This window comes from Lepidochelys olivacea (assembly GCF_965140295.1).
Source record: "Lepidochelys olivacea isolate rLepOli2 genome assembly, chromosome: 26".
NCBI lineage: Eukaryota > Metazoa > Chordata > Testudines > Cheloniidae > Lepidochelys > Lepidochelys olivacea.
Window position 1 is genome coordinate 10795954 of NC_140436.1, and position 21018 is coordinate 10816971.

Sequence of the window (21018 nt, forward strand, 5' to 3'; positions counted from 1 at the left end):
TTTTCCCTCTATTGGACATTGGTGAGGCCTCATCTGGAGTACTGTGTCCAGTTTTGGACAAGAAGGATGTGGAAAAACTGGAAAGAGTCCAGTGGAGGACAACAAAAATGATTAGGGGACTGGAACACATGACTTATGAGGCGAGGCTGAGGGAACTGGGATTGTTTAGTCTGCGGAAGAGAAGAATGAGGGGGGATTTGATAGCTGCTTTCAACTACCTGAAAGGGGGTTCCAAAGAGGATGGATCTAGACTGTTCTCAGTGGTAGCAGATGACAGAACAAGGAGTAACGGTCTCAAGTTGCAGTGGGGGAGGTTTAGGTTGGATATTAGGAAAAACTTTTTCACTAGGAGGGTGGTGAAACACTGGAATGCGTTACCTAGGGAGGTGGTGGAATCTCCTTCCTTAGAAGTTTTTAAGGTCAGGCTTGACAAAGCTCTGGCTGGGATGATTTAGCTGGGGATTGGTCCTGCTTTGAGCAGGGGATTGGACTAGATGACCTCCTGAGGTCCCTTCCAACCCTGATATTCTATGATTCTATGATTGTATGATTCTATGAAAAGATCTCTCACCTCAGGGAATATCTCCAAAGGGTTGGCTTCAGAGCGGGAGAATTTGCATTCCCCTCACTTCAAGGTATTTCCTAAGGAAATCCACTTCACACTGTAGTGTTCCAAAAAGACCTTTAAACTTCCTTTGACCTTCCAGAGATTGAATTAATCTTGTCTTTCTGGTAAAGCAGTTCAATACAATTTCACAGGCGCACATAAATATTTGCATTTGTAATACAATGAATTCCAAAGGTGTTAACCCTAATTCAATAAGGTTTAACATCATTCAGTAAAATTTATCTTAATTTCATAAGGTTTGTTTGGGATATTGTCAATCTGTCACACTTTCAACCATCCCAAACCAAAGAGAATTCCAGGGATGCATTCAGTGTTATCCAAAGCTTTCAAAGCAATTGCTGTCTGGTTTAAATTCAGAGCTGGTTTGCAGACATAACTACAGAACTTGTAACCCTGCAATCAGTATTGTCCAGCAAAGGTCTGAGTAACCCGATTTCTCCACACAAGTGACTGTTGACGGAGAGGATATATTCTCACATAGTTGAGTGATTGGTGGGACCCAACAGGAAGTGTTAGCGCTGGATACTTTTTAATTTTGCTACTATGAATTTTTGGCTTCCTGGTCTAAAGAGCACATAATGGCCATTGTGCACGCAGCATCTCTCAACGTGCTCTGGCAGAGAAGCACGCAACATAACTCAGCAACTTCAAAGAGCTGCTGAGATTAAGAAGAAAGACATTCTGATGTTTAGTGTTTCAAATCCTGCAATTACTTTAAATGCAAAGATACAGCTAATGTGGGTCTGTGCACCAGACAAAGAGATGTACCAAAAAACAATGCGGTTTCCCCATCTTTATTTTATTTATGCAGGTGCGTGAGGCACTGTTGGGCTGGGAGTTGTCATGATGGAAGATGATTTGATCTGGCTTGCAGTCTAGTAATGATTGCAGTGTTCTGGGAGTCAAAGACTCCAGGAGCCAGATCCTCAGCTGGTGTAACCTGGAGCAGCTCTATTCACACTACACAAGTGGAGGATTTGACTCCGGGGGTTTTATTCCTGGCTCTGTCACAATTTACCATGTGTTGATCTGGTGGTCCCTTACAGGCTATGTCCACACTGCAGCTGAGAGCATGCTTCCCAGTGTGGATAGACAGACATGCACTAGCTCTGTTCGAGTTAGCCTGCTAAAAGTAGCAGTGTGTACATTATGGCATGCCCGAGTACAAGCCCAGCCAACACTTGGGTGGCTAGCCCATGCCACCACGTCCATGCTGCTGTTTTTAGCATACTGGCTTGAGCGGAGCTAGTGTGAGTCTGTCTGCCTGGGGTGGGAGGCTCGCTCCCAGCTGCAGTGTAGACAGAACCAAATATGACTCCATGATTTAGGGCAGGTCTTGTGGGGCATAAGTGTTTAGGTGCTGGGGTTTTGGGCACTAAAAAGGGTATCCATATTGTGAGTGTCATTCTTATGTTGGAAAATGCCTTTGATCAGACAGCACTTTCCTCCAGGGCGTAGAATTCTGTAAACCTGATTCTCATTTACCCTAAGACCACTTTACATCACTTTAGCAGCATAAAGCAGCCTTAAATATAGTTTCCTCCCACCTTGGGCCCCCTTTACACCACCTTTACATTGCCTTAATGTTAAAGAGAACCAGTGCCCTCTATCTTGGAATATAATTGACATAAATCTTTTAAAGTTCAGAATCTGAAAACTTCTTTAGAAACCTTTAGAAAATTAGTGGAAATTGAGGCTGTGCTCAGCAATTCCCAGGATCAGGCCCAGAAAAGAAGGCAGACATTCTGACAAAGTATATTTTATTGGACACCATTACCATTATTGAGCCCAATCCTGAAAGGGGGACGGCCACTGGAAGCAACACATTGCCTGCAGAGGGGATCGGGCCCCCTTCTCTCTGTTTTTCTAAAAATAAATGGAAGATGGATTCAGCCTAGTGAAATCTGATGTTTTTAGCATGCTGTAGATAGCTCTCTCCCCCATAGAAAACCTGGTAACCACTCATCTCCAGCATGTAACAATGCTAATTCCTTAAGTGGCAGCATTACATTTACAGTAAGAATTTTTCCCCCCAAACTCTTGGCAAAAATAAGACAAGAGGAATTCTTGCATCAGCAGATTTAAAAGCTGAGGCCAGATGGCTTTGCATTGCAAGGACAACACATTATACTGCAACAATGAAGAACGAGCAGCAGTGCTTTCAGAAATCTGCCCAAGGTTTTATTTGAAAGGACGTCTGAGGCAGATTGGAGACACCCTCGCTGTTGGCGAAGGAAGACTTTTATCAGCTCAAGATTTCTGATTGATTTACCTCAAGATCAACAATGCTGTCCCCCGGATAGTACAGAGCACAGGGGGGCCTGGATGAAGGACAGATGGTTTAAATGACAAAGATCCAAGTAATGCCAATCAGAAGAGCGAAAAGGCTTGAAGAGCTAGTAAGCACCCGATCGCCCTCTGATTGGAGTATATGCCCTTCAGCAGTTAAGGTTGAATGCACTCGTGCGGGTATGCCAGACTCTTTGCTGGCCTTGGTGGATTAAAAACACACATGCTTCCACTCCAGCTGGTAAGAAGGCTCCAGCTATTCCTAGTGGATGAACACCTGGCTATTGGACTTGACTGCAACTCCCTCCGAAGGAGAGATGTTATGATGTACTTCTGGCATTTGATTTTGGAGCTAATTTTTCCCCACCATTGTGACACCTTCTCTCCCCAAGGCGTTCAGGCACTGTCATTACGACGCTCAGGAAAGAGAACCAGAAAGACTGCCACAGTATGCACCCTCTCCCCAGAGCTCCGACCTGTTCTTTCCACGCTGTATCAGCCTTTTCACCCGAGCCGTAAGGTCATTCCCGGCACGGCACCAGGGCCAAGCCACCAGCCAGCCCGTAATTGGATAATGCTTACGTCTGTTGTCGTCTTACCCACATTCACCAAAACAAACACACACAAGAAAGTCCTGGAAAGAAAGGCGCATTCAGCAGCACATTTATGACAGGCTGAAGGTGATGATTATCACTGTCAAGGGAAGTCTGCTTGCAAACCACGCAGGCTCCTATGTCCTCTTCTTGGAGGAATTTAACTCACTACATGGAGGCCTCTGTTGAGCCATCAGATGAAAGCTTCTGTTCATCTCTCCCCCTTGAACTGCTTTGCTCTGCCCCAAACCATCTCCCAGGCACTTGCTTGCGCATTCCTGGAGCCAGAGAATAGCTGGTAGTGGCTCCTCCACAAAACTGTTGGCACCAGCATTTATCAGTGTTTATTGACCTTTTCCTGTTCGTTTCCTCTCTCTTCCTGAAAGGGCTTGTTGAGAGATGGTAAAATAGACCCCAAGACTCTGCTCTGAATTTTTTGCAGACACCCAAGCAGGAAATGTATTTCTGAAAAAAGCCAGGGGCCAGTTGTGCACCTGCACATTTCGTTCAGCCCCCTCACTAGTGACCGGGGGTTGCAGAGTGGGAGGGAAAGGAACTTTCCAGGAAAGAGAAGGAAGCAAGACGTGTAAAAGAAAATCGATTGGGCGTCTTTGGAAGCAGGGGAGAAGTGGGTTTTATGCAGGGAAGGTGAGGATTTAAATAGCCAAACTGAATTTGAAACATATAGGCAGAATGGCGGACCGGTGCGGCAAACCTGATTAAAGCAGGGGATAGCAAGAAGTCAGCTCCCCCTTGAAGTTGCCAACAAAGTTATGAATGTCACAGCATACACAACTCCTAAATATATCCATGCACCAGTTAGAACTACAGACATACTGACATCCTCCGAGGTGGTGTTAGAGTCTGATGGCTCTCTCATGGATTGATCATCAATACAGGGATAGTCCCTGCTGGAGTTTTCCCATAGGAAGCTTAATTTTCTGGCTCTGGGTACCTTTTTTTATAATAAGAAAAGGAGTACTTGTGGAGCATAAGCTTTCGTGAGCTACAGCTCACTTCATTGGATGCATCCGATGAAGTGAGCTGTAGCTCACGAAAGCTTATGCTCCAATAAATTGGTCAGTCTCTAAGGTGCCACAAGTCCTCCTTTTCTTTTTGCGAATACAGACTAACACGGCTGTTACTCTGAAACCTTGTTTTATAATGTGATTCTGTCTATACCTCCATGCTGCGCGTGTACATGAAAGCATCAGCCCTCTCTTTTCTTTTTGGTCTGTGTCCCCAGAAACATAAAGAACCCCGAATTCTACAGGCTGTGTAGGTTCTCTTTATTCTCATTAACATTGACGCCCCACCTGTATCCTGTGGTTAAGACACATGTTGGAGACAAATGCGCTTTTACAGCATTTTTATCATTTAAAATTAATCTTCTGACTACATTTTTGCAATATTACCACTTGGTATATCTTTTCCCATAATCTTAAGGCACTGGGTTATTCCTCGGGCATTTATTTACGTCAGCATTTCTTATCTCCAAGGCCTAAAATAGCTAAGCTAAAATTTTGCAGGCCTCAGCCTACAGGTTCTTGCATTTCAGCTTGTCTTACTTATATCTAGTACATAATTCCCTCTAAATACTGATCAACTTCTATAATTCTACACATTAACTCTATTTAACATACAATGAATATATATAATATAACATGTTAATTAATCGTAACATCACACAATAAATAATAAATTAAAATGATTGGCTACACGTCATAGAAAGTGCTATGGGATTTATAATGAACTCACATGTCAAAGACCACCGTCTTCATATCTCAGCTAGAGACGGCATCTCCAGCAGCACACCACAAGGGGGCATTGGTTGAAAGAGAGGTAACATGACTTTACAGTTAAGGCAGTGGACTATATAATCCAGGGGTCTGGATTCAATTTCTGGCTCTGCCACAGAATTACCTGCATGACCTTGGGCAAGTCTTTTAATCTCTCTGTACCATAGTGTCTCATCTGTCAAATGGGGATAATAGCGTTTCCTTTGTCTGTCATATCTGTTCAGATCTGGTACCGTCTCTTCCTATTGTGTGTTTGTAGTGCCCAGCACAGTGAGGTCCTGATCTCAGCCGGGGCCTCTAGGTGTTACTCTAATACGGCAAATACAAATAAGAATACTAGGGGTCGGTCTACCTGCCATCAGAGATGTGACTGCAGCACATGTAGACATACCTGAACTAGCTCTGAACTAACTAGATCGAATAGCAATAGCAGTGAAGCTGTGACAAGCCCATCCAGGTCCCTGGGTATGTCCAGCAGGTGGCTAGCTCATGCTGCCATGGCTTCACTGCTGTTGTTATTGAGCTAGCTAGATCAAAGCAGGACCCCTTTGATTTTACAGAGAAGAGTGCTCCCTTGTAAATCACTGCTATTACTTCATGCGATACCTTGCTTTTCCCTAATGGTCTCCCATCCAATTGTTGACCTATCCCGACTTGTCTTAGTTTAGGAGATCTAAGAAGCCCAAACAGTAGAGCTGAAGGGACGGAAAGTTGAATGCTTTGGGTTTACTTTAGGTTAAGGAGAACACAATGAGTGGCGGAAGCTGCCGGTCGGTCAGCAATTTTTTTTTTATAGTGACATGAAGAGACAGCCTATAAAAAATAAGCTAAAACAAGCACGAATCTCTTACTCAGCCTTTAATCTTAAGTGTTTCTGATCTTTCTCAAGACAGCCAGGTAACTGAGAAATATGGCATCCAGCTAAGTTAATAGGCACCACATGTTCCATGATTGTTTCATTCTGCCCTCAGCAACATAAATCCATTTGTCCAGAGCCAGCTGGCCTGGCTGAAATATATAATATTACAAACAAAGAATTTCTCCTGAGCTAATTCTGTAACAAATATATTTGTTTCATTTGCTATAAAAAAATCCTGAATTTTCAGATTTAATTTCAGGAGAAATTCTCTGTTTCCAAACAGCAGTTATGTTCATGCACGGGAAACTACAGCGGGCAGCAAGTGATGGAGTTGAAAGTCACCATCTGCGTTGCACAGGCTGGCAGCCAGAGCACAGACAGCAAAGAGCGAGCAGACCTGAACCCTGGTCAGGAGTGAACCTCAGGAGAGTCATCCCAGCACTGGGCTTGTGCCTTACCCATCTTGGGGCAGCTGGGCTTCAGTTTGGCCCCCAGCACTGGTTAGGGCATCATTTCTATGGTACTTGTGGCAACTGGGGAATAGTGAGTGCAAAGGACTACTCACTAGGGTTGCCACCTTTCCAATTGCTGGTAACTGGACCCCCTCAAGGCCCTGACCCTGCCCCGCCTTTTCCCCTCAAGGCCCCTCCCCTGCTGTGCCTCTTCCATAGGCCCCGCCTGTTGCTCCGCCTCTTCTCCCAAGGCCCCACCCCCATCGCTCGCTCCTCTCCATCCCTCCCCTCTTTGCTCACTGGATCATCTCCACCTCCCTCCCCACCCCAGCTAGGCTCCCTTTGCTCGGGGCTGGGACAGGAGCTGCTACAGCCTGACAAGGAGCCTGCCTGCAGGTAGGAGGCAACCCAAGGTGAGCAGGGGCTGGCGTGGGTTAATGACCCGGCACCTTCCCCTGCCCCACAGTAACTGGGCTTTTGGTGTCTGGTCAGTACATCTGACCGGACACTGCCAGGTCCCCTTTTCAATGGACTTTCCGGTTAAAAACTGAGCACCTGGCATTCCTACAATTCACACATGCCTCTTCCTGCCCCATATGGCCCCTAGCATGCCTCCTGCCGAGGGACTGCAAACACAGCGAGGCTATCTTTCCATGTGCTGGAGAGACCCTTGGAGTCAGGGCTATTTCCTTAGGGTGTCTCACTGCCCCTTTGTTCCCAGAGCACAGGACAGAATTCCCACTGTGGACTGCTAGGGCAGGTAAACGCAAGAGCATGGGAGCCCTCTGCCCGCAGAACTACTCCCCAGAGCCAGTGGGAGCTCCACCCATCCAGGGCTTGCCGGCTTGGTCTTGGTTGCTGAGGAGAATCTTATGCCAACTGTTGGAGTCTGCAAAATTGAGCAAAAAGTCTCCTGAGAACAGGTTGTCTCACCGGATTGGTAGGGCTGCCCTCTTCTGGTCACACCAGCACTCCCATGAGCACAGCCTTTCTCAAGGCAATTTGGTGCTTTGAGGGGAAAGAGGCAACGTGACTGGAAGACATTGGGAAGGAGGAGACAGTGAGTTCTAATCCAGGCTCCGCTATTGGCCTTCCACTACCCATATTTTGCCACTCTGTGCCTCAGTTTCCTCTGCTGTAAAATGGGGATAATAATGCCCAGCCATGTGGGGCGGGGGGGAGGGGGTTGTCAATGGCTATACAGTGCCTTGAACGTGGAAAGTGGTGCATAAATGTTATTCTGGTGGGGCTCCCGCAGTGCAGAGGCCACTGTGAAAATAATTATTAAGGCAGGGAAGAGGGGAAGGTGTCCAAGCGTTTTCATATCTGTTCAAATTCAGTTTGAATTCTTGCCCTACATAGTTCAGATGTCCCTAGGGGAGCTTGAATTATCCTTATGTCAACCACAAATAAGGTTCTCTCAGGTCAGGGTTGAAGAACGTGGAGCCGAGTACAAAATATGAGACAAAGATCTTGATTTTTTTGTCACCTGGAGCTGGATCTCTGGCTCCAAAAATGTATCTGTGTCAGTGTCTTCTTTTATATTTAATTTAACTCCAGTTCCATCTAAAGCAGATATTTGGGGTGGAAAGATGCCAACTTTTAAACAGTCGCTTTCCAACTTCCTGAAACGCACATGGATTTTCAGGGTTCCCGTTTTCCTATTGCTGCTGGGCCAAAGCCTGAAAATCCTTACTCAGCTCTGACTCAGTTCTTACACAAGAAAAATTCCCGTTACCATCAGTGGAAGGGTGGTCTGAACAAGGACTGACTCATGACTGAGCAAGGACTTCAGTTTTTGGCATTATTAACTGAGAAGAAGGATGGATGGGGGGGCTAAAGCATGGCAGTGGGACTCCTGACCTTTGGGCTCTATTTGTGACTCTGCCATCAACTTGCTGTCTGAGCTTATTTATGGCCTGTGCTATACAGGAGGTGAGACCAGATGATCGCAATCATAGAATATCAGGGTTGGAAGGGACCACACAGGAGGTCATCTAGTCCAACCCCCTGCTCAAAGCAGGACCAATCCCCGATTTTTGCCCCAGATCCCTAAATGGCCCCCTCAAGGATTGAACTAGCAGCCCTGGGTTTAGCAGGCCAATGCTCAAACCCCTGAGCTATCCCCTTCTGGCCTCTGAATCTATGGAAGTCACCCCTCTGTGCTTCAGATTCTTCTTAGCGTATGCACAACATGCCTCAGGGGGCATGTGACCAGGATTCACCACTGAATTTGGTCTGCTGGTTGACTCATTAGCTTTTCTGGCCCAGTGCAGTGCGACGTGAATGCTGATCCGTGCTCTGCTGTACCTCAGATTGTAAAATAGGGACAGTGATACTAATGGGCCCAGACCTGTGATCCATCTGCCTTTCTCTGTATATTTGTGCTTCCTTTGTTTTAGCTACGCATATGTCCTTTTGAATTTCTGTCCAAGTCTGAAGCACATCAAGGGTGTTTTCCGTGCTTGTGTTGCAAAATTGTCTGTGCCTACGAATCATGTAAACAGCCCCATCCTGCAGTGGGCTTGTGACTCTTACTTTCCAAGCCTATGCTGTAGCCTTTCGGGGGGGGAGGGAGAAAAGGGTGATATTTTTGTTGTTGTTTTGACAGACACGCCTCCTTTCAAGGTCTGAAAAGACTCTCAGAGCTAATAAGGGGCTTGCGGGGAAGATTTCTTAAGTCTTGGCATTTCCTGTTGTGAGAAGTCCAGTTTGTGCTGAAAGAAAGAAAGAAAGATGCTGAAGGAAAATATTTGGATGGCTTTGATCCCAATTTGAAAAAATAAAAATCCTCATGGAAAAATTCATGCAGAGATATTAAGTTCTTATGTTTCAGCAAAGAGAGAGAGGCTTCAGCAAAGAAGAAACTTGCAGTTCTTAGTTAATCATTAGCTTTTCTTTAGAACAGGTCAAAATTTTTCAACTGAAAAACAAAATTGACAAAAGAATGCCTGTGTTTGGAAATAAAAAATTTAGTTTCCTTTTAAATTTTCTGTTTTTTCAATGAAAAACTAAAAATGTTGGACTGGGGTTTTTTTTAGTTTAAAAATGTTTTTTTCTTGGTTTTTGATTTTTGAAAGCTGAAGAGTTTTTGGTTTTTGATCAAAACCCTGGGAAATTCTTGTGAACAATTTAGAAATAAAAGAGAGAAATGTTTTCATGGAAAATGCACCCTTTTCTAACCAGCTTTGCTTTCCTGCTTTGCCAATTCACAGCCCAGTTTGAGAATCATGGAAATTACATACCATGAGGGTCATTTAGTGCATTGCCCGGGGACCAGTGCAGGATTGTCACCTACTACATCGGGGTTCTCAAACTTTTGTATTGGTGAGCCTTTTCACACCACAAGCCTCTGAATGTGACCCTAAGACCCTTAAAAATTAAAAACATATTTTCATATTTAACACCATTATAAATGCTGGAGGCAAAGCAGGGTTTGGGGATGGAGGCTGACAGCTCGTGACCCCCATGTAATAACCTTGCAACCCCCTGAGGCATCACCCTTCTAGGGCTTTCTCCAGTTCGTTTTTAAAGAATTAAGGCAATAGAGTCTCAGTCACTTACCTTGAGGGGGACTTTACCACGCTTTAATAGAATTCACTGGGCCAAATCCTAATGCCTTTACTTAGACCTTGATTCTGCCCGTGTTTCCCTTTAACAGTGAACAGTCCCACCGACTTCAAAGGAACTACTCACTGTGTAAAGCTAAGCATATGCTTAAGCTTTTGCAGGATCAGGATCTCCATTTTTACCCAGTGGGCCGAATTCTCTGCTGGCATAAGTCCAGTAAAGTCACTGAAGTCATGCCAGCAGAGTGTTTGTGTCTATCTTTAAAGGGCAGCCTCCCTAGTGGATTACACAAGTCAAAGATCATTATTAGGACTGTCTTCTAATATTCAGCCTACATTTGCACACTTGCATCCTGGTCTTCTTGGTAAAGTCATCTTGAATCACTTCAGAGCATGCTTCTCCCTCCTTGGTATGTACACCCCAGTAGTTATCTTTTATTTCCATTTGGACAAGCAAGTTGTTTGAATCCCTAACAGAGTGAATCCCTCTTGCCTCTTAGTTTTTTACCCTTTCTGTTCTCTGAGATCCTTAGTGTGCTGACACTTGTCTTGTATCGAGTGTGCATAGTGGGCCACTCTGGTATATGTACCCTTAAGAACATAAAAACAGCCATACTGGGTCAGACCAAAGGTCCATCTAGCCCAATGCCAATGCCAATGCCAGGTGCCCCAGAGGGAATGAACAGAACAGGGAATCATCAAGTGATCCAACCCCTGTCGCCCATTCCCAGCAACTGGCAAACCGAGGCTAGGGACACCATCCTAACCAATCCTAAACAGACTTATCTGCTGCAGAAGGGTTCCACCAGCATTGGAAATAAGTCCCCCGATCTGCTCCTTGTTGCCACTGACAGCCAGCATAGGGACCCAGAGCAGCACCCAGAAGGCCCCAGGATTGGGGGAGTGCAAAGATGTTTTAAAGCCACTTTCATGCCTCCTTCCTGAGCTATGCCGAGTGCTTTTTGGCCATACCTCAGGATCTGGCCCAGTATTCCTTCTTCTTCTTTCTTCTGTTTTAAGGCAATCTCAACCAAATTTCAAGCAATGATTTTGCAACTTGAAAACATTATGGGATCAACCCATTTACTTCTCAGAATTCAGAGATGATGCAAGACAGATTCTCTTTCAAACAAAACACGTTGTTTTGCTGGGGCAGGATTGTACCTGTCAAGTGGTGTTATTTCATTGCCCAAACGATATCTTCTACACAGGAATGCACATCCCCTGAAAAATAACCACTAAAAGACCTAGACCCCTTTACAGCTCTCTGCCACTTAGGGCGTGTCTACACAGCAAAAGCTATGCATGAGCTGGCTTGAGTCCAGCTAGCCGGCAATATAACAATGAAAATCACATAGTGCAGGCTAGTGAGCCGAGCACATATCCAGGGTCCATGCCGGGTTTACACGACCTGCACTGAAGCCCACGCTGCACTGTTTTCACTGCTGTTGCTACCAGAGCTAGTTGGATTCAAGTGAGCTTCAGTAAGCTAACCCCTGTACAGCTTTTGCTGGCTCAACATCACCTGTGTAAAGGGGTCTTATAGTCTGTTTGCACTTTACTGAGTCATCCATTTCCATATGCATGTCATTTGCGTCCACTGACAACGCAACCTCGTGATGTATCTATCTCCTTTCTGTTTGATAGGAAGAAGATGACGATGGCCTTCCTAAGAAGAAGTGGCCAACGGTTGATGCTTCTTACTATGGTGGGCGAGGTGTTGGTGGCATTAAAAGGATGGAGGTAAATCAATATTTGCTTACGTACCTGGAAAACTCACTTGTAAACTCAGCCACAAGACCCTTCTGCCATTCTCCCAGAGGGACACAAAGAGGAGGTGTGACCTCTCTGTCTGGGATGCCAGCGTTAATTGGAAGTAACTCCACTGAGGTCAAAGCAAGTATATGGAACCTCTGGAAATCAGGGCATTTATTCAGGAATCCCATTGAAATTCAATACGAGTTAGGCATCTACCCTTCTTAGGCTCTCCTTTGAAAATTCCAACTGACATATGGGTTTAGGAGCCTAACTTTAGACACCCATCTTTGAAAATGTTGGTGTAAGTCACTGATCGTTCTTCAGTGGGCTCTGTGAATGCTTTGGTTTGGTCTCTTGGGTTTTGTTGACTGCTTATCTCTACCAGTGACTAGTTTCTGTTCATAAGGGATGATCAGATTTTTTCTCCACCCAAAATGGCTTTTCTAGTAAATGGAAATTTCCATTTTCATCAAGATTTTTTTTTTCAAACCCCGCCTCTCCCAAAAATTCAAAATGAAAAATTTGAAAGTTTTTCCAAACTCTGCATTTTTTCATTTCATTCTGCTGGGGAACATACCACTTTCTCTTGCTTTCTTGTGACTGGCTCCTTTGAGAGGAATTGGGACCAGCCCTCCCTGAACCATAATGACCTGCCTCCCAGCCTAAAAAGGCAGAACTAGTTGGGGTCAGGTGACAGCCTGAGAAATACCTGGGCCTCATAAAAAGGCTGAGAACTCCAAGTTCTCCACAGGGAGAAAATTTGGCTTCTGTGGAAAGCCCTGAAGTAGGGTCTGAAAGACGGAGGCGATTTCATGGAAGCAGCCTGGGAATCAGGGCTCTGTGCCCTCTTGTATGACATCTGAGGCCTGGTCTACATAAGGAAGTTAGTTCAGTATAACTACATTGCTCAGAAGTGTGAAATAAGCCCCTGTGTAGACAGCAATAGGCCAATGAGAGAATTATCCTGTCAACCTTGCCTCTCAGGGAGGTGGAGTACCTACACTGACGGGAGAACCCCTCCCATGGGTGTAGGTAGTGTCTTCACTGAAGCACCTCATTGGTGCAGTTGCAGCGTTTTAAGTGTAGACAAGCCTTAAGCCACTTTGGTCTGCAGGAGTGCAAGGTACTTTCCTTGTCTTTATAAAACACTGTATTGGTTCTTCTGGAGCTGACCGAAGGGAATTCCATGGAAGCGCACTGTGTTAGACGCATGTCGGGAATCAATTTTTAATAAAAACCCAAATGGAATTTGTTGGTTGTTTTTTTTTTTAATAAACTCACATTGTCAATAGCCCATAACATTCAGTTGTGGCGGGTAATACACTGCCTTTCCCGTTTGCTCATTTCTCAATGGAGCACAAAGGAGAAAGAGCCTTGAGAGCTTTTGTCTTTGATGCTCTACAGATGTTAGGGCATTGTTGTTTTCTGTTACCCTTCAGTAATTTAACGCCAGTGCGAAATGAGTGTATTGGGGGAGGAAAACGCTATCCAATCAGAATGGTAGCATTTGCCGCTCACTTTGCACTGGTGTCAATGACAACTCATGATACAGGGCAATGAGAATGAAGACCATTGACCTCAAGGCCAGAAGAGACCATTATGGGGCTATTATTATGAAGGACTATTGTCTAGTCTGACCTCCTGCATAACACAGGCCATAGAATAGCGTCCATAACTTGTGGTTGAGCTACAGTGTATCTTTCAGGCTATGTCTACACTTATGGGGGCATGTAGAGTACAGGCACTCCACGTGTAGCTACATGCCACACTGAAAGGCAGGCTGCGTCCACACTGGTTACTGTCGAGTGTAGCTGCATATCACAGTGAAAGGCTCCGGCAGCGGGGATCTACCAGAGCCTTTCCCCACGGCTGGAGTCTTTCACAAAGGCGCTGGCAGCAGGGAGTCAGCAGGACATTTCACTGCTAAAAGTAGCTGTGTAGACATGGGAGGCCCTGCTTGGGTGTGCAGAGAGCTGTGTAGGGTGCATACCCTGGGGGTTCAGCTGTTTAGGGCAATCCACTCACCTAAGCCGTGCCTCACTGTCTACACTGCTATTTATACCATTCTAGCTGGGGATGCAGTGTCTGTACTCTACATACCTCTGTAAGTATGTGTAAGTGTATCTGTAAGTGTAGACGTAACCTTAGAGAGACATCTAGTCTCAACGTAAAGACTTCTAGTGATGGAGAATCTACCCCATCTCATGGTGAGCTGTTCCAATGGTTTAGTAACCATTGTTCCACTGGGCAAGTGCAGAGCATCCAGAATATACTTAAGGAATGGGACCTTGGACTCTTGCAGGGGTGTAGCTAGCCCTTTGAAATTGCATTTTCTAATGCTTCTACCAACCCCAACTCAAGCAACTGGTCCTGTTGACTCCAGTAGGACTGCATGCATGAATGAGGACTTTTCACTTGATTAATGGTTTCAGAATCAGGTTTTAAGTAAGGAAAGACATCTAGATTCTGTACAACAATTGTCTTCTTTGAGGCAAATGATCTTCTCCATTTCTAGAAAACCCAGCATCTACATGTGCCAAAATGCGCAGAGTGGGAACTCCTTGCAGCTGCAATCAGGAGAGATGGGACTGAACCAAAGCCCCAGATCCCAGCACCCAAAACTCCAGTGTAGACCCAAACTTTGCAGCTTGTCCCTCTCTCAACAGTGAATCTGAACAATGGGGAAATCTAGATCCAGATCCAAATGTTGCAGCTCTACATTCAACAGCAGATGCTATTTTAAGATGCCACCAATGTTTTTCTTGATAGGTCCGCTGGGGAGAAAAGGGCTCCACGGAAGAAGGGGCTAAGCTAGAGAAAGCCAAGAATGCCAGAGTGAAGATGCCAGAGCAAGAATATGAATTCCCAGAACCCAGGAACCTGGGAAATAGCATGCGCAGGTCCTCTTCTCCCCGGAGGTGGTACACGCCAATCAAGGTAGGTCTTATGCAGGTACATAGTCCATGGAATGATTTCAGTAGATACATGTTAAACACTCATACAGCCTTATGGAGAGTTTTTATTTGCAAAGGTTAAAGCAGTGAGAGTGACTTTGTGTTAGGTTCCCAGTCCCAGACCTGAGAATCCATCGAAAGGCTGTTCTAACTTGCACCAGATGCCTTTGCCTCAAGGGGTTATTAGATATAAAGGAGCCCCAGTCATGCTTCTTTTCTCCCACCAGGCTACCTGCAATGTAAAAACCACTGCAGCATCTCTCCACTACCCAAATATTCCACTAGGCAGTGGAGATCCTTAAGTGGCTGGTTAAGCTGCCTTTAGGGCTGCTTTGGAGTGGCACAGAGCAGCCAGAAGGCACTTGAGGAAAGGGGCCCTGGACTCTTGCAGTGGCGTAGCTAAACCTTTGAAAGTGCTTTCTCCCGTGTTCATGCCTGAAGCCCCCACAAAGTCTGCAATGGCAGGTCTTCCATTTCCTGAGCGCAGAGAGAGAGAGAGAGAAACCTCTCTCCCACTCTTACTTAATAAATAGGCTGGTGAAGAAGAAAACAATTCTTGCCAGATGCCACAAGGGAGAGCTGCCCCCAGAAAACTAAAGACTGATTCTGTTGCGCAGAGAGTGAATGACTGCCAATGACCCTGGGTCAGCTGGGCTCGGAACACCACAGGGCATCATGCCCATCCTCTGGGGAGGGAATGCCCTGCAAACGCTCTCCGGCTGACTTAGAGTAGCCTCGGCAGCTAAGGGCAAGATTCTCGTTTATGCCAAGGCTGTGGCAGTGCAAGACTGTGGAACAAACTCCAACAAGAGCTAAGGTCCGTCCCAAACCTCACAACCTTGCGCCCCAAGTGCTAGGGGCCGCTGTCTGACCTGCCTTCCCTAAGATAAACACAGAGCAGCACGTATTGCAAACCAACTCACAAAAAGCCCGACCAAAACAAACCGCTTCGCTGCACGCACACTTCTCCCACTCAGAAGGGGGTGAGCAAGAGAACGAACCACAGGGGACAGAGGATAGCCAGGCCGCTTAAAGCATGGCTGGAAGGTGTTCAGATACTACAGCGATGAGCAACTTGAGCCCATCTGTAGAACAGACTTTACCTAGTTATTAATCTCCATCACACCCTCACTGGACTACCCCCAAAAGAGAACTTATGCAGACAGAATAACTGCATGCAAAACTTCCCCCGAACACAATCCACAAGAACTCGGCAGAAAAGAAGGAACAATTTCTGTGAACTTGATGATCTGCTACTCCCCTTCCCATATAGTAAGAAAAGTTTCCAGCACCCCACTCTACTCCGAGCAAAATCTTTTCCCTGGATGACATGAACATATACAAATGAATTCACATTGTGTCATGCAGGGGAGTTCTCACATCATCACAAAAGTCAGAGGCAGGAAAGACCTCTTAGGTCATTGAGTCCATGTGCCCACCCAAAGCAGGATTGCTAACTCAAGTATATCGTTCAGTGCTTTTTCCAGTCTGCTTTGAAAATAACACACAACTATCCACGGTTCCGTGTGGGGGAATATTCCACAGACTCACTGGTCTCACCCACTGGAAAAGTCTCCTGGTGTTCATCTTAAATACTCCTTCATCCCAGTGCTCGAAGTGCACACAACTCCATTAGCTAAACAAGACATACAGTTCCCTCTGGTTTTATTACACTGCTTAAAATACCTCCTCACTCAGTGGATGGAAGGTAAATAATGCACGTGTTGCAATCTAATAATGAAGAAAAAAGTCCTCATAAAGCAGAAGAACACAAAACCAAATCTCAGGACCCATGCTGGAGGAAAGTTAAGCAGGAAATTCACCTTTAAGAGGTGATCATCTCTCTTCCTTTGCATGTGATCCTTCGCTTCACACATTAACACAAGCACCACCCTTAACTCTGAATGTCCTGGCTTTTGTCACTTTATCTGATGGAGTTTTTCTTCCCTTTACATTTGCTGCCACATTGTCTGTTCTAGGAGTGACTGTCTAGTAGGTGGATGGCCCTTCATTGAGAGTGGATATATTGTAGCTTGAAATACCCTGGGCTTTAAGTGCTGTCAGACAGCAGACTTTTGTGTTGTTACTTATTTGGATGGTACCAAATGGATTTTCCCCCCTTAAACATTCTTTTAGATGTTTAAAAATTTATCAGCTGTATAATCCAGTTTAAATGGATGGATCCATTTGATGATTACCTGTTCTGTTCATTCCCTCTGAACACCTGGCATTGGCTGCTGTCAGAAGACAGGATACTGGGCTAGATGGACCCTTTGTCTAACCCAGTATGGTCTTTCTTTTATGTTCTTAAATAATCCAAGGAGCAAAGCAAAACAGTGCATTTAGAGCAGTTATATAAAAACAGAGCATTTATACACAAAACAGTGCATATAGAGTCTGCTATAGTCCGCCGGACCAGGGGGATGAAGTGGAAGAGGCTTTCTTCTAGCAACTCACGGAAGTTACTAGATCACAGGCCCTGATTCTTATGGGAGACTTCAATCACCCTGATACTTGCTGGGAGAGCAATACAGCGGTGCACAGACAATCCAGGAAGTTTTTGGAGAGTGTAGGGGACAATTTCCTGGTGCAAGTGCTGGAGGAACCAACTAGGGGCAGAGCTCTTCTTGACCTGCTGCTCACAAACCGGGAAGAATTAGTAGGGGAAACTAAAGTGGATGGGAACCTGGGAGGCAGTGACCATGAGATGGTTAAGTTCAGGATCCTGACACAGGGAAGAAAGGAGAGCAGCAGCATACGGACCCTGGACTTCAGAAAAGCAGACTTTGACTCCCTCAGGGAACTGATGGGCAGGATCCCCTGGGAGAATAACATGAGGGGGAAAGAAGTCCAGGAGAGCTGGCTGTATTTTAAAGTATCTTTATTGAGGTTACAGGGACAAACCATCCCGATGTGTAGAAAGAATAGTAAATATGGCAGGCGACCAGCTTGACTTAACAGTGAAATCCTTGCTGATCTTAAACACAAAAAAGAGGCTTACAAGAAGTGGAAGATTGGACAAATGACCAGGGATGAGTATATAAATATTGCTCGGGGATGCAGGAGTGAAATCAGGAAGGCCAAATCACACCTGGAGTTGCAGCTAGCAAGTGATGTTAAGAGTAACAAGAAGGGTTTCCTCAGGTATGTTAGCAACAAGAAGAAAGTCAAGGAAAGTGTGGGCCCCTTCCTGAATGATGGAGGCAACCTAGTGACAGAGGATGTGGAAAAAGCTAATGTACTCAATGCTTTTTTTGCCTCTGTCTTCACGAACAAGGTCAGCTCCCAGACTACTGCACTGCGCAGCACAGCATGGGGAGGAGGTGACCAGCCCTCTGTGGAGAAAGAAGTGGTTCAGGACTATTTAGAAAAGCTGGATGAGCACAAGTCCATGGAGCCGGATGCGCTGCATCTGAGAGTGCTAAAGGAGTCGGCGGATGTGATTGCAGAGCCATTGGCCATTATCTTTGAAAACTCATGGCGATCGGGGGAAGTCCCGGACGACTGGGAAAAGGCTAATTTAGTGCCCATCTTTAAAAAAGGGAAGGAGGAGGATCCTGGGAACTACAGGCCAGTCAGCCTCACCTCAGTCCCTGGAAAAATCATGGAGCAGGTCCTCAAGCAATCAATTCTGAAGCACTTAGAGGAGAGGAAAGTGATCAGGAACAGTCAGCATGGATTCACCAAGGGCAAGTCATGCCTGACTAATCTAATTGCCTTCTATGATGAGATAACTGGCTCTGTGGATGAGGGGAAAGCGGTAGACGTGTTGTTCCTTGACTTTAGCAAAGCTTTTGACACAGTCTCCCACAGTATTCTTGCCAGCAAGTTAAAGAAGTATGGGCTGGATGGATGGACTATAAGGTGGATAGAAAGTTGGCTAGATTGTCGGGCTCAACGGGTAGTGATCAATGGCTCCATGTCTAGTTGGCAGCCGGTATCAAGCGGAGTGCCCCAGGGGTCGGTCCTGGGGCCGGTTTTGTTCAATATCTTCATAAATGATCTGGAGGATGGTGTGGATTGCACCCTCAGCAAGTTTGCAGATGACACTAAACTGGGAGGAGAGGTAGATATGCTGGAGGGTAGGGGTAGGATACAGAGGGCCTAGACAAATTAGAGGATTGGGCCAAAAGAAATCTGATGAGGTTCAACAAGGACAAGTGCAGAGTCCTGCACTTAGGACGGAAGAATCCCATGCACCACTTCAGACTAGGGACTGAATGGCTCGGCAGCAGTTCTGCAGAAAAGGACCTGGGGTTACGGTGGACGAGAAGCTGGATATGAGTCAACTGTGTGCCGTTGTTGTCAAGAAGGCCAATGGCATTTTGGGATGTATATGTAGGGGCATAGCGAGCAGATCGAGGGACGTGATCGTTCCCCTCTATTCGACATTGGTGAGGCCCCATCTGGAGTACTGTGTCCAGTTTTGGACCCCACACTACAAGAAGGATGTGGAAAAATTGGAAAACGTCCAGCGGAGGGCAACAAAAATGATTAGGGGACTGGAACACATGACTTATGAGGCGAGGCTGAGGAAACTGGGATTGTTTAGTCTGCGGAAGAGAAGAATGAGGGGGATTTGATAGCTGCTTTCAACTACCTGAAAGGGGGTTCCAAAGAGGATGGCTCTAGACTGTTCTCAATGGTAGCAGATGACAGAACGAGGAGTAATGGTCTCAAGTTGCAGTGGGGGAGGTTTAGATTGGATATTAGGAAAAACTTTTTCACTAGGAGGGTGGTGAAACACTGGAATGCGTTACCTAGGGAGGTGGTGGAATCTCCTTCCTTAGAAGTTTTTAAGGTCAGGCTGGGATGATTTAGTTGGGGATTGGTCCTGCTTTGAGCCGGGGGTGGGACTAGATGACCTCCTGAGGTCCCTTCCAACCCTGATATTCTATGATTCTATGATTCAGTTTGCTAATCCCTTTGCCCAGCTGAAAAGGAGAAATGCAGCAAACTGGAAAATTCATTATTTGCATAGCTCTGAACCCCAGTCTGCCCCACTTTCTCCAGACTCATGATCCCTGCTGTCCTTATACAACCCCAGCCCTCTCCGCTTGTCTGAGCTTCCAGTCTGGCCCTCTGCTCCCATACAGGTCTGCAGCTACACACCAAAAAATGTTCTCTTTCCTCCAAAAATAAATGTTATTTATTTATTTATTTATTTATTTGGAAAACTTAATGTTTTCAGCCAAAAATTACACATCTTTCAGTTTTCAGAAGAAATTTTTGAGGTTTTTTGGGTTTTCAAAAACTAAAAAAAAAATTGATTCTTTTTTTGTAAAGTCAATTTTTTCCACTGACAATTCTTACAAAAATGAAAACTGTTTCTTTGTCCACATTTTTTGGGGGTGGGGGTGGGGGGGAGATTCAAAGTTCCCACCTGTTCTACTGTGAAAGTTGCCAGCAAGGCAACAAAGGAGAAGATCATCTGAACTGGCTCTCTCTTTAGCCTTGAGTGTTTGTGCAGTCCATGTGTAGCCCGATTCCAGCAAAGGGGTTTCCACTGATTTCCCTGAAAAACTGTTCCACACTTCGTTGGCTCTAACTATGAGAACTTTTTTTTCTGATGTCCTGCTTAAGTTTCCCTTTATTTAATTTCATCCCACAACAGTTAAGGTCATTTCAAGGCCATTATTATTATAGTAATGTCAGACCACCCCAGCCACAATCAGGGCCACATTGTGTTAGGAGCTGTACAAATGTAGAATAGACAACAAGTTCCTGCCCTAATGACGCAGATAGCAAATGGGTCTGATCCTGGTCTAAGCCAGGAGTATTTTGGTCTGAGGTTCAATCCTATCTCAAGTAATTAACTAGTAAAAAGAGTGGGATGTCTTTAACCATCCTCAAAGGCAATTTGTTCCGCTGGAAATACATTGCCTGGTGCACAGATAAAATGTACTGGATATGTGCTGCTGGCAGCTATTCAGTTAATCACAAGCAGCATCCAGGATTGACTGTAATTTTATTGCAGATGTCTTCAAACATCCTTCTGTAGCAGTACCCAAAAAATTCCAGTGTCATGCATTCAGCCTGGAGAGGTTCAATTGGCAGAAATGCAGAGCGTGTTTGATAAAGATGCTAGGTATACTTCTGGGCGCTTCCATTTAGCCG

General features: G+C 45.5%; 1 protein-coding gene across 1 annotated transcript in view; it reads left to right on the plus strand.

Moving 5' to 3' along the window:
• The window catches only part of ANTXR1 (ANTXR cell adhesion molecule 1), a 179000-nt gene that overhangs the window by 109006 nt on the left and 48976 nt on the right, over nt 1-21018 (plus strand). Inside the window, exons 15-16 of the mRNA XM_084615065.1 lie at nt 11837-11932; nt 14717-14884. Coding sequence (XP_084471191.1) covers nt 11837-11932; nt 14717-14884 — 264 coding nt within the window. The remainder of the gene's footprint in view (nt 1-11836; nt 11933-14716; nt 14885-21018) is intronic.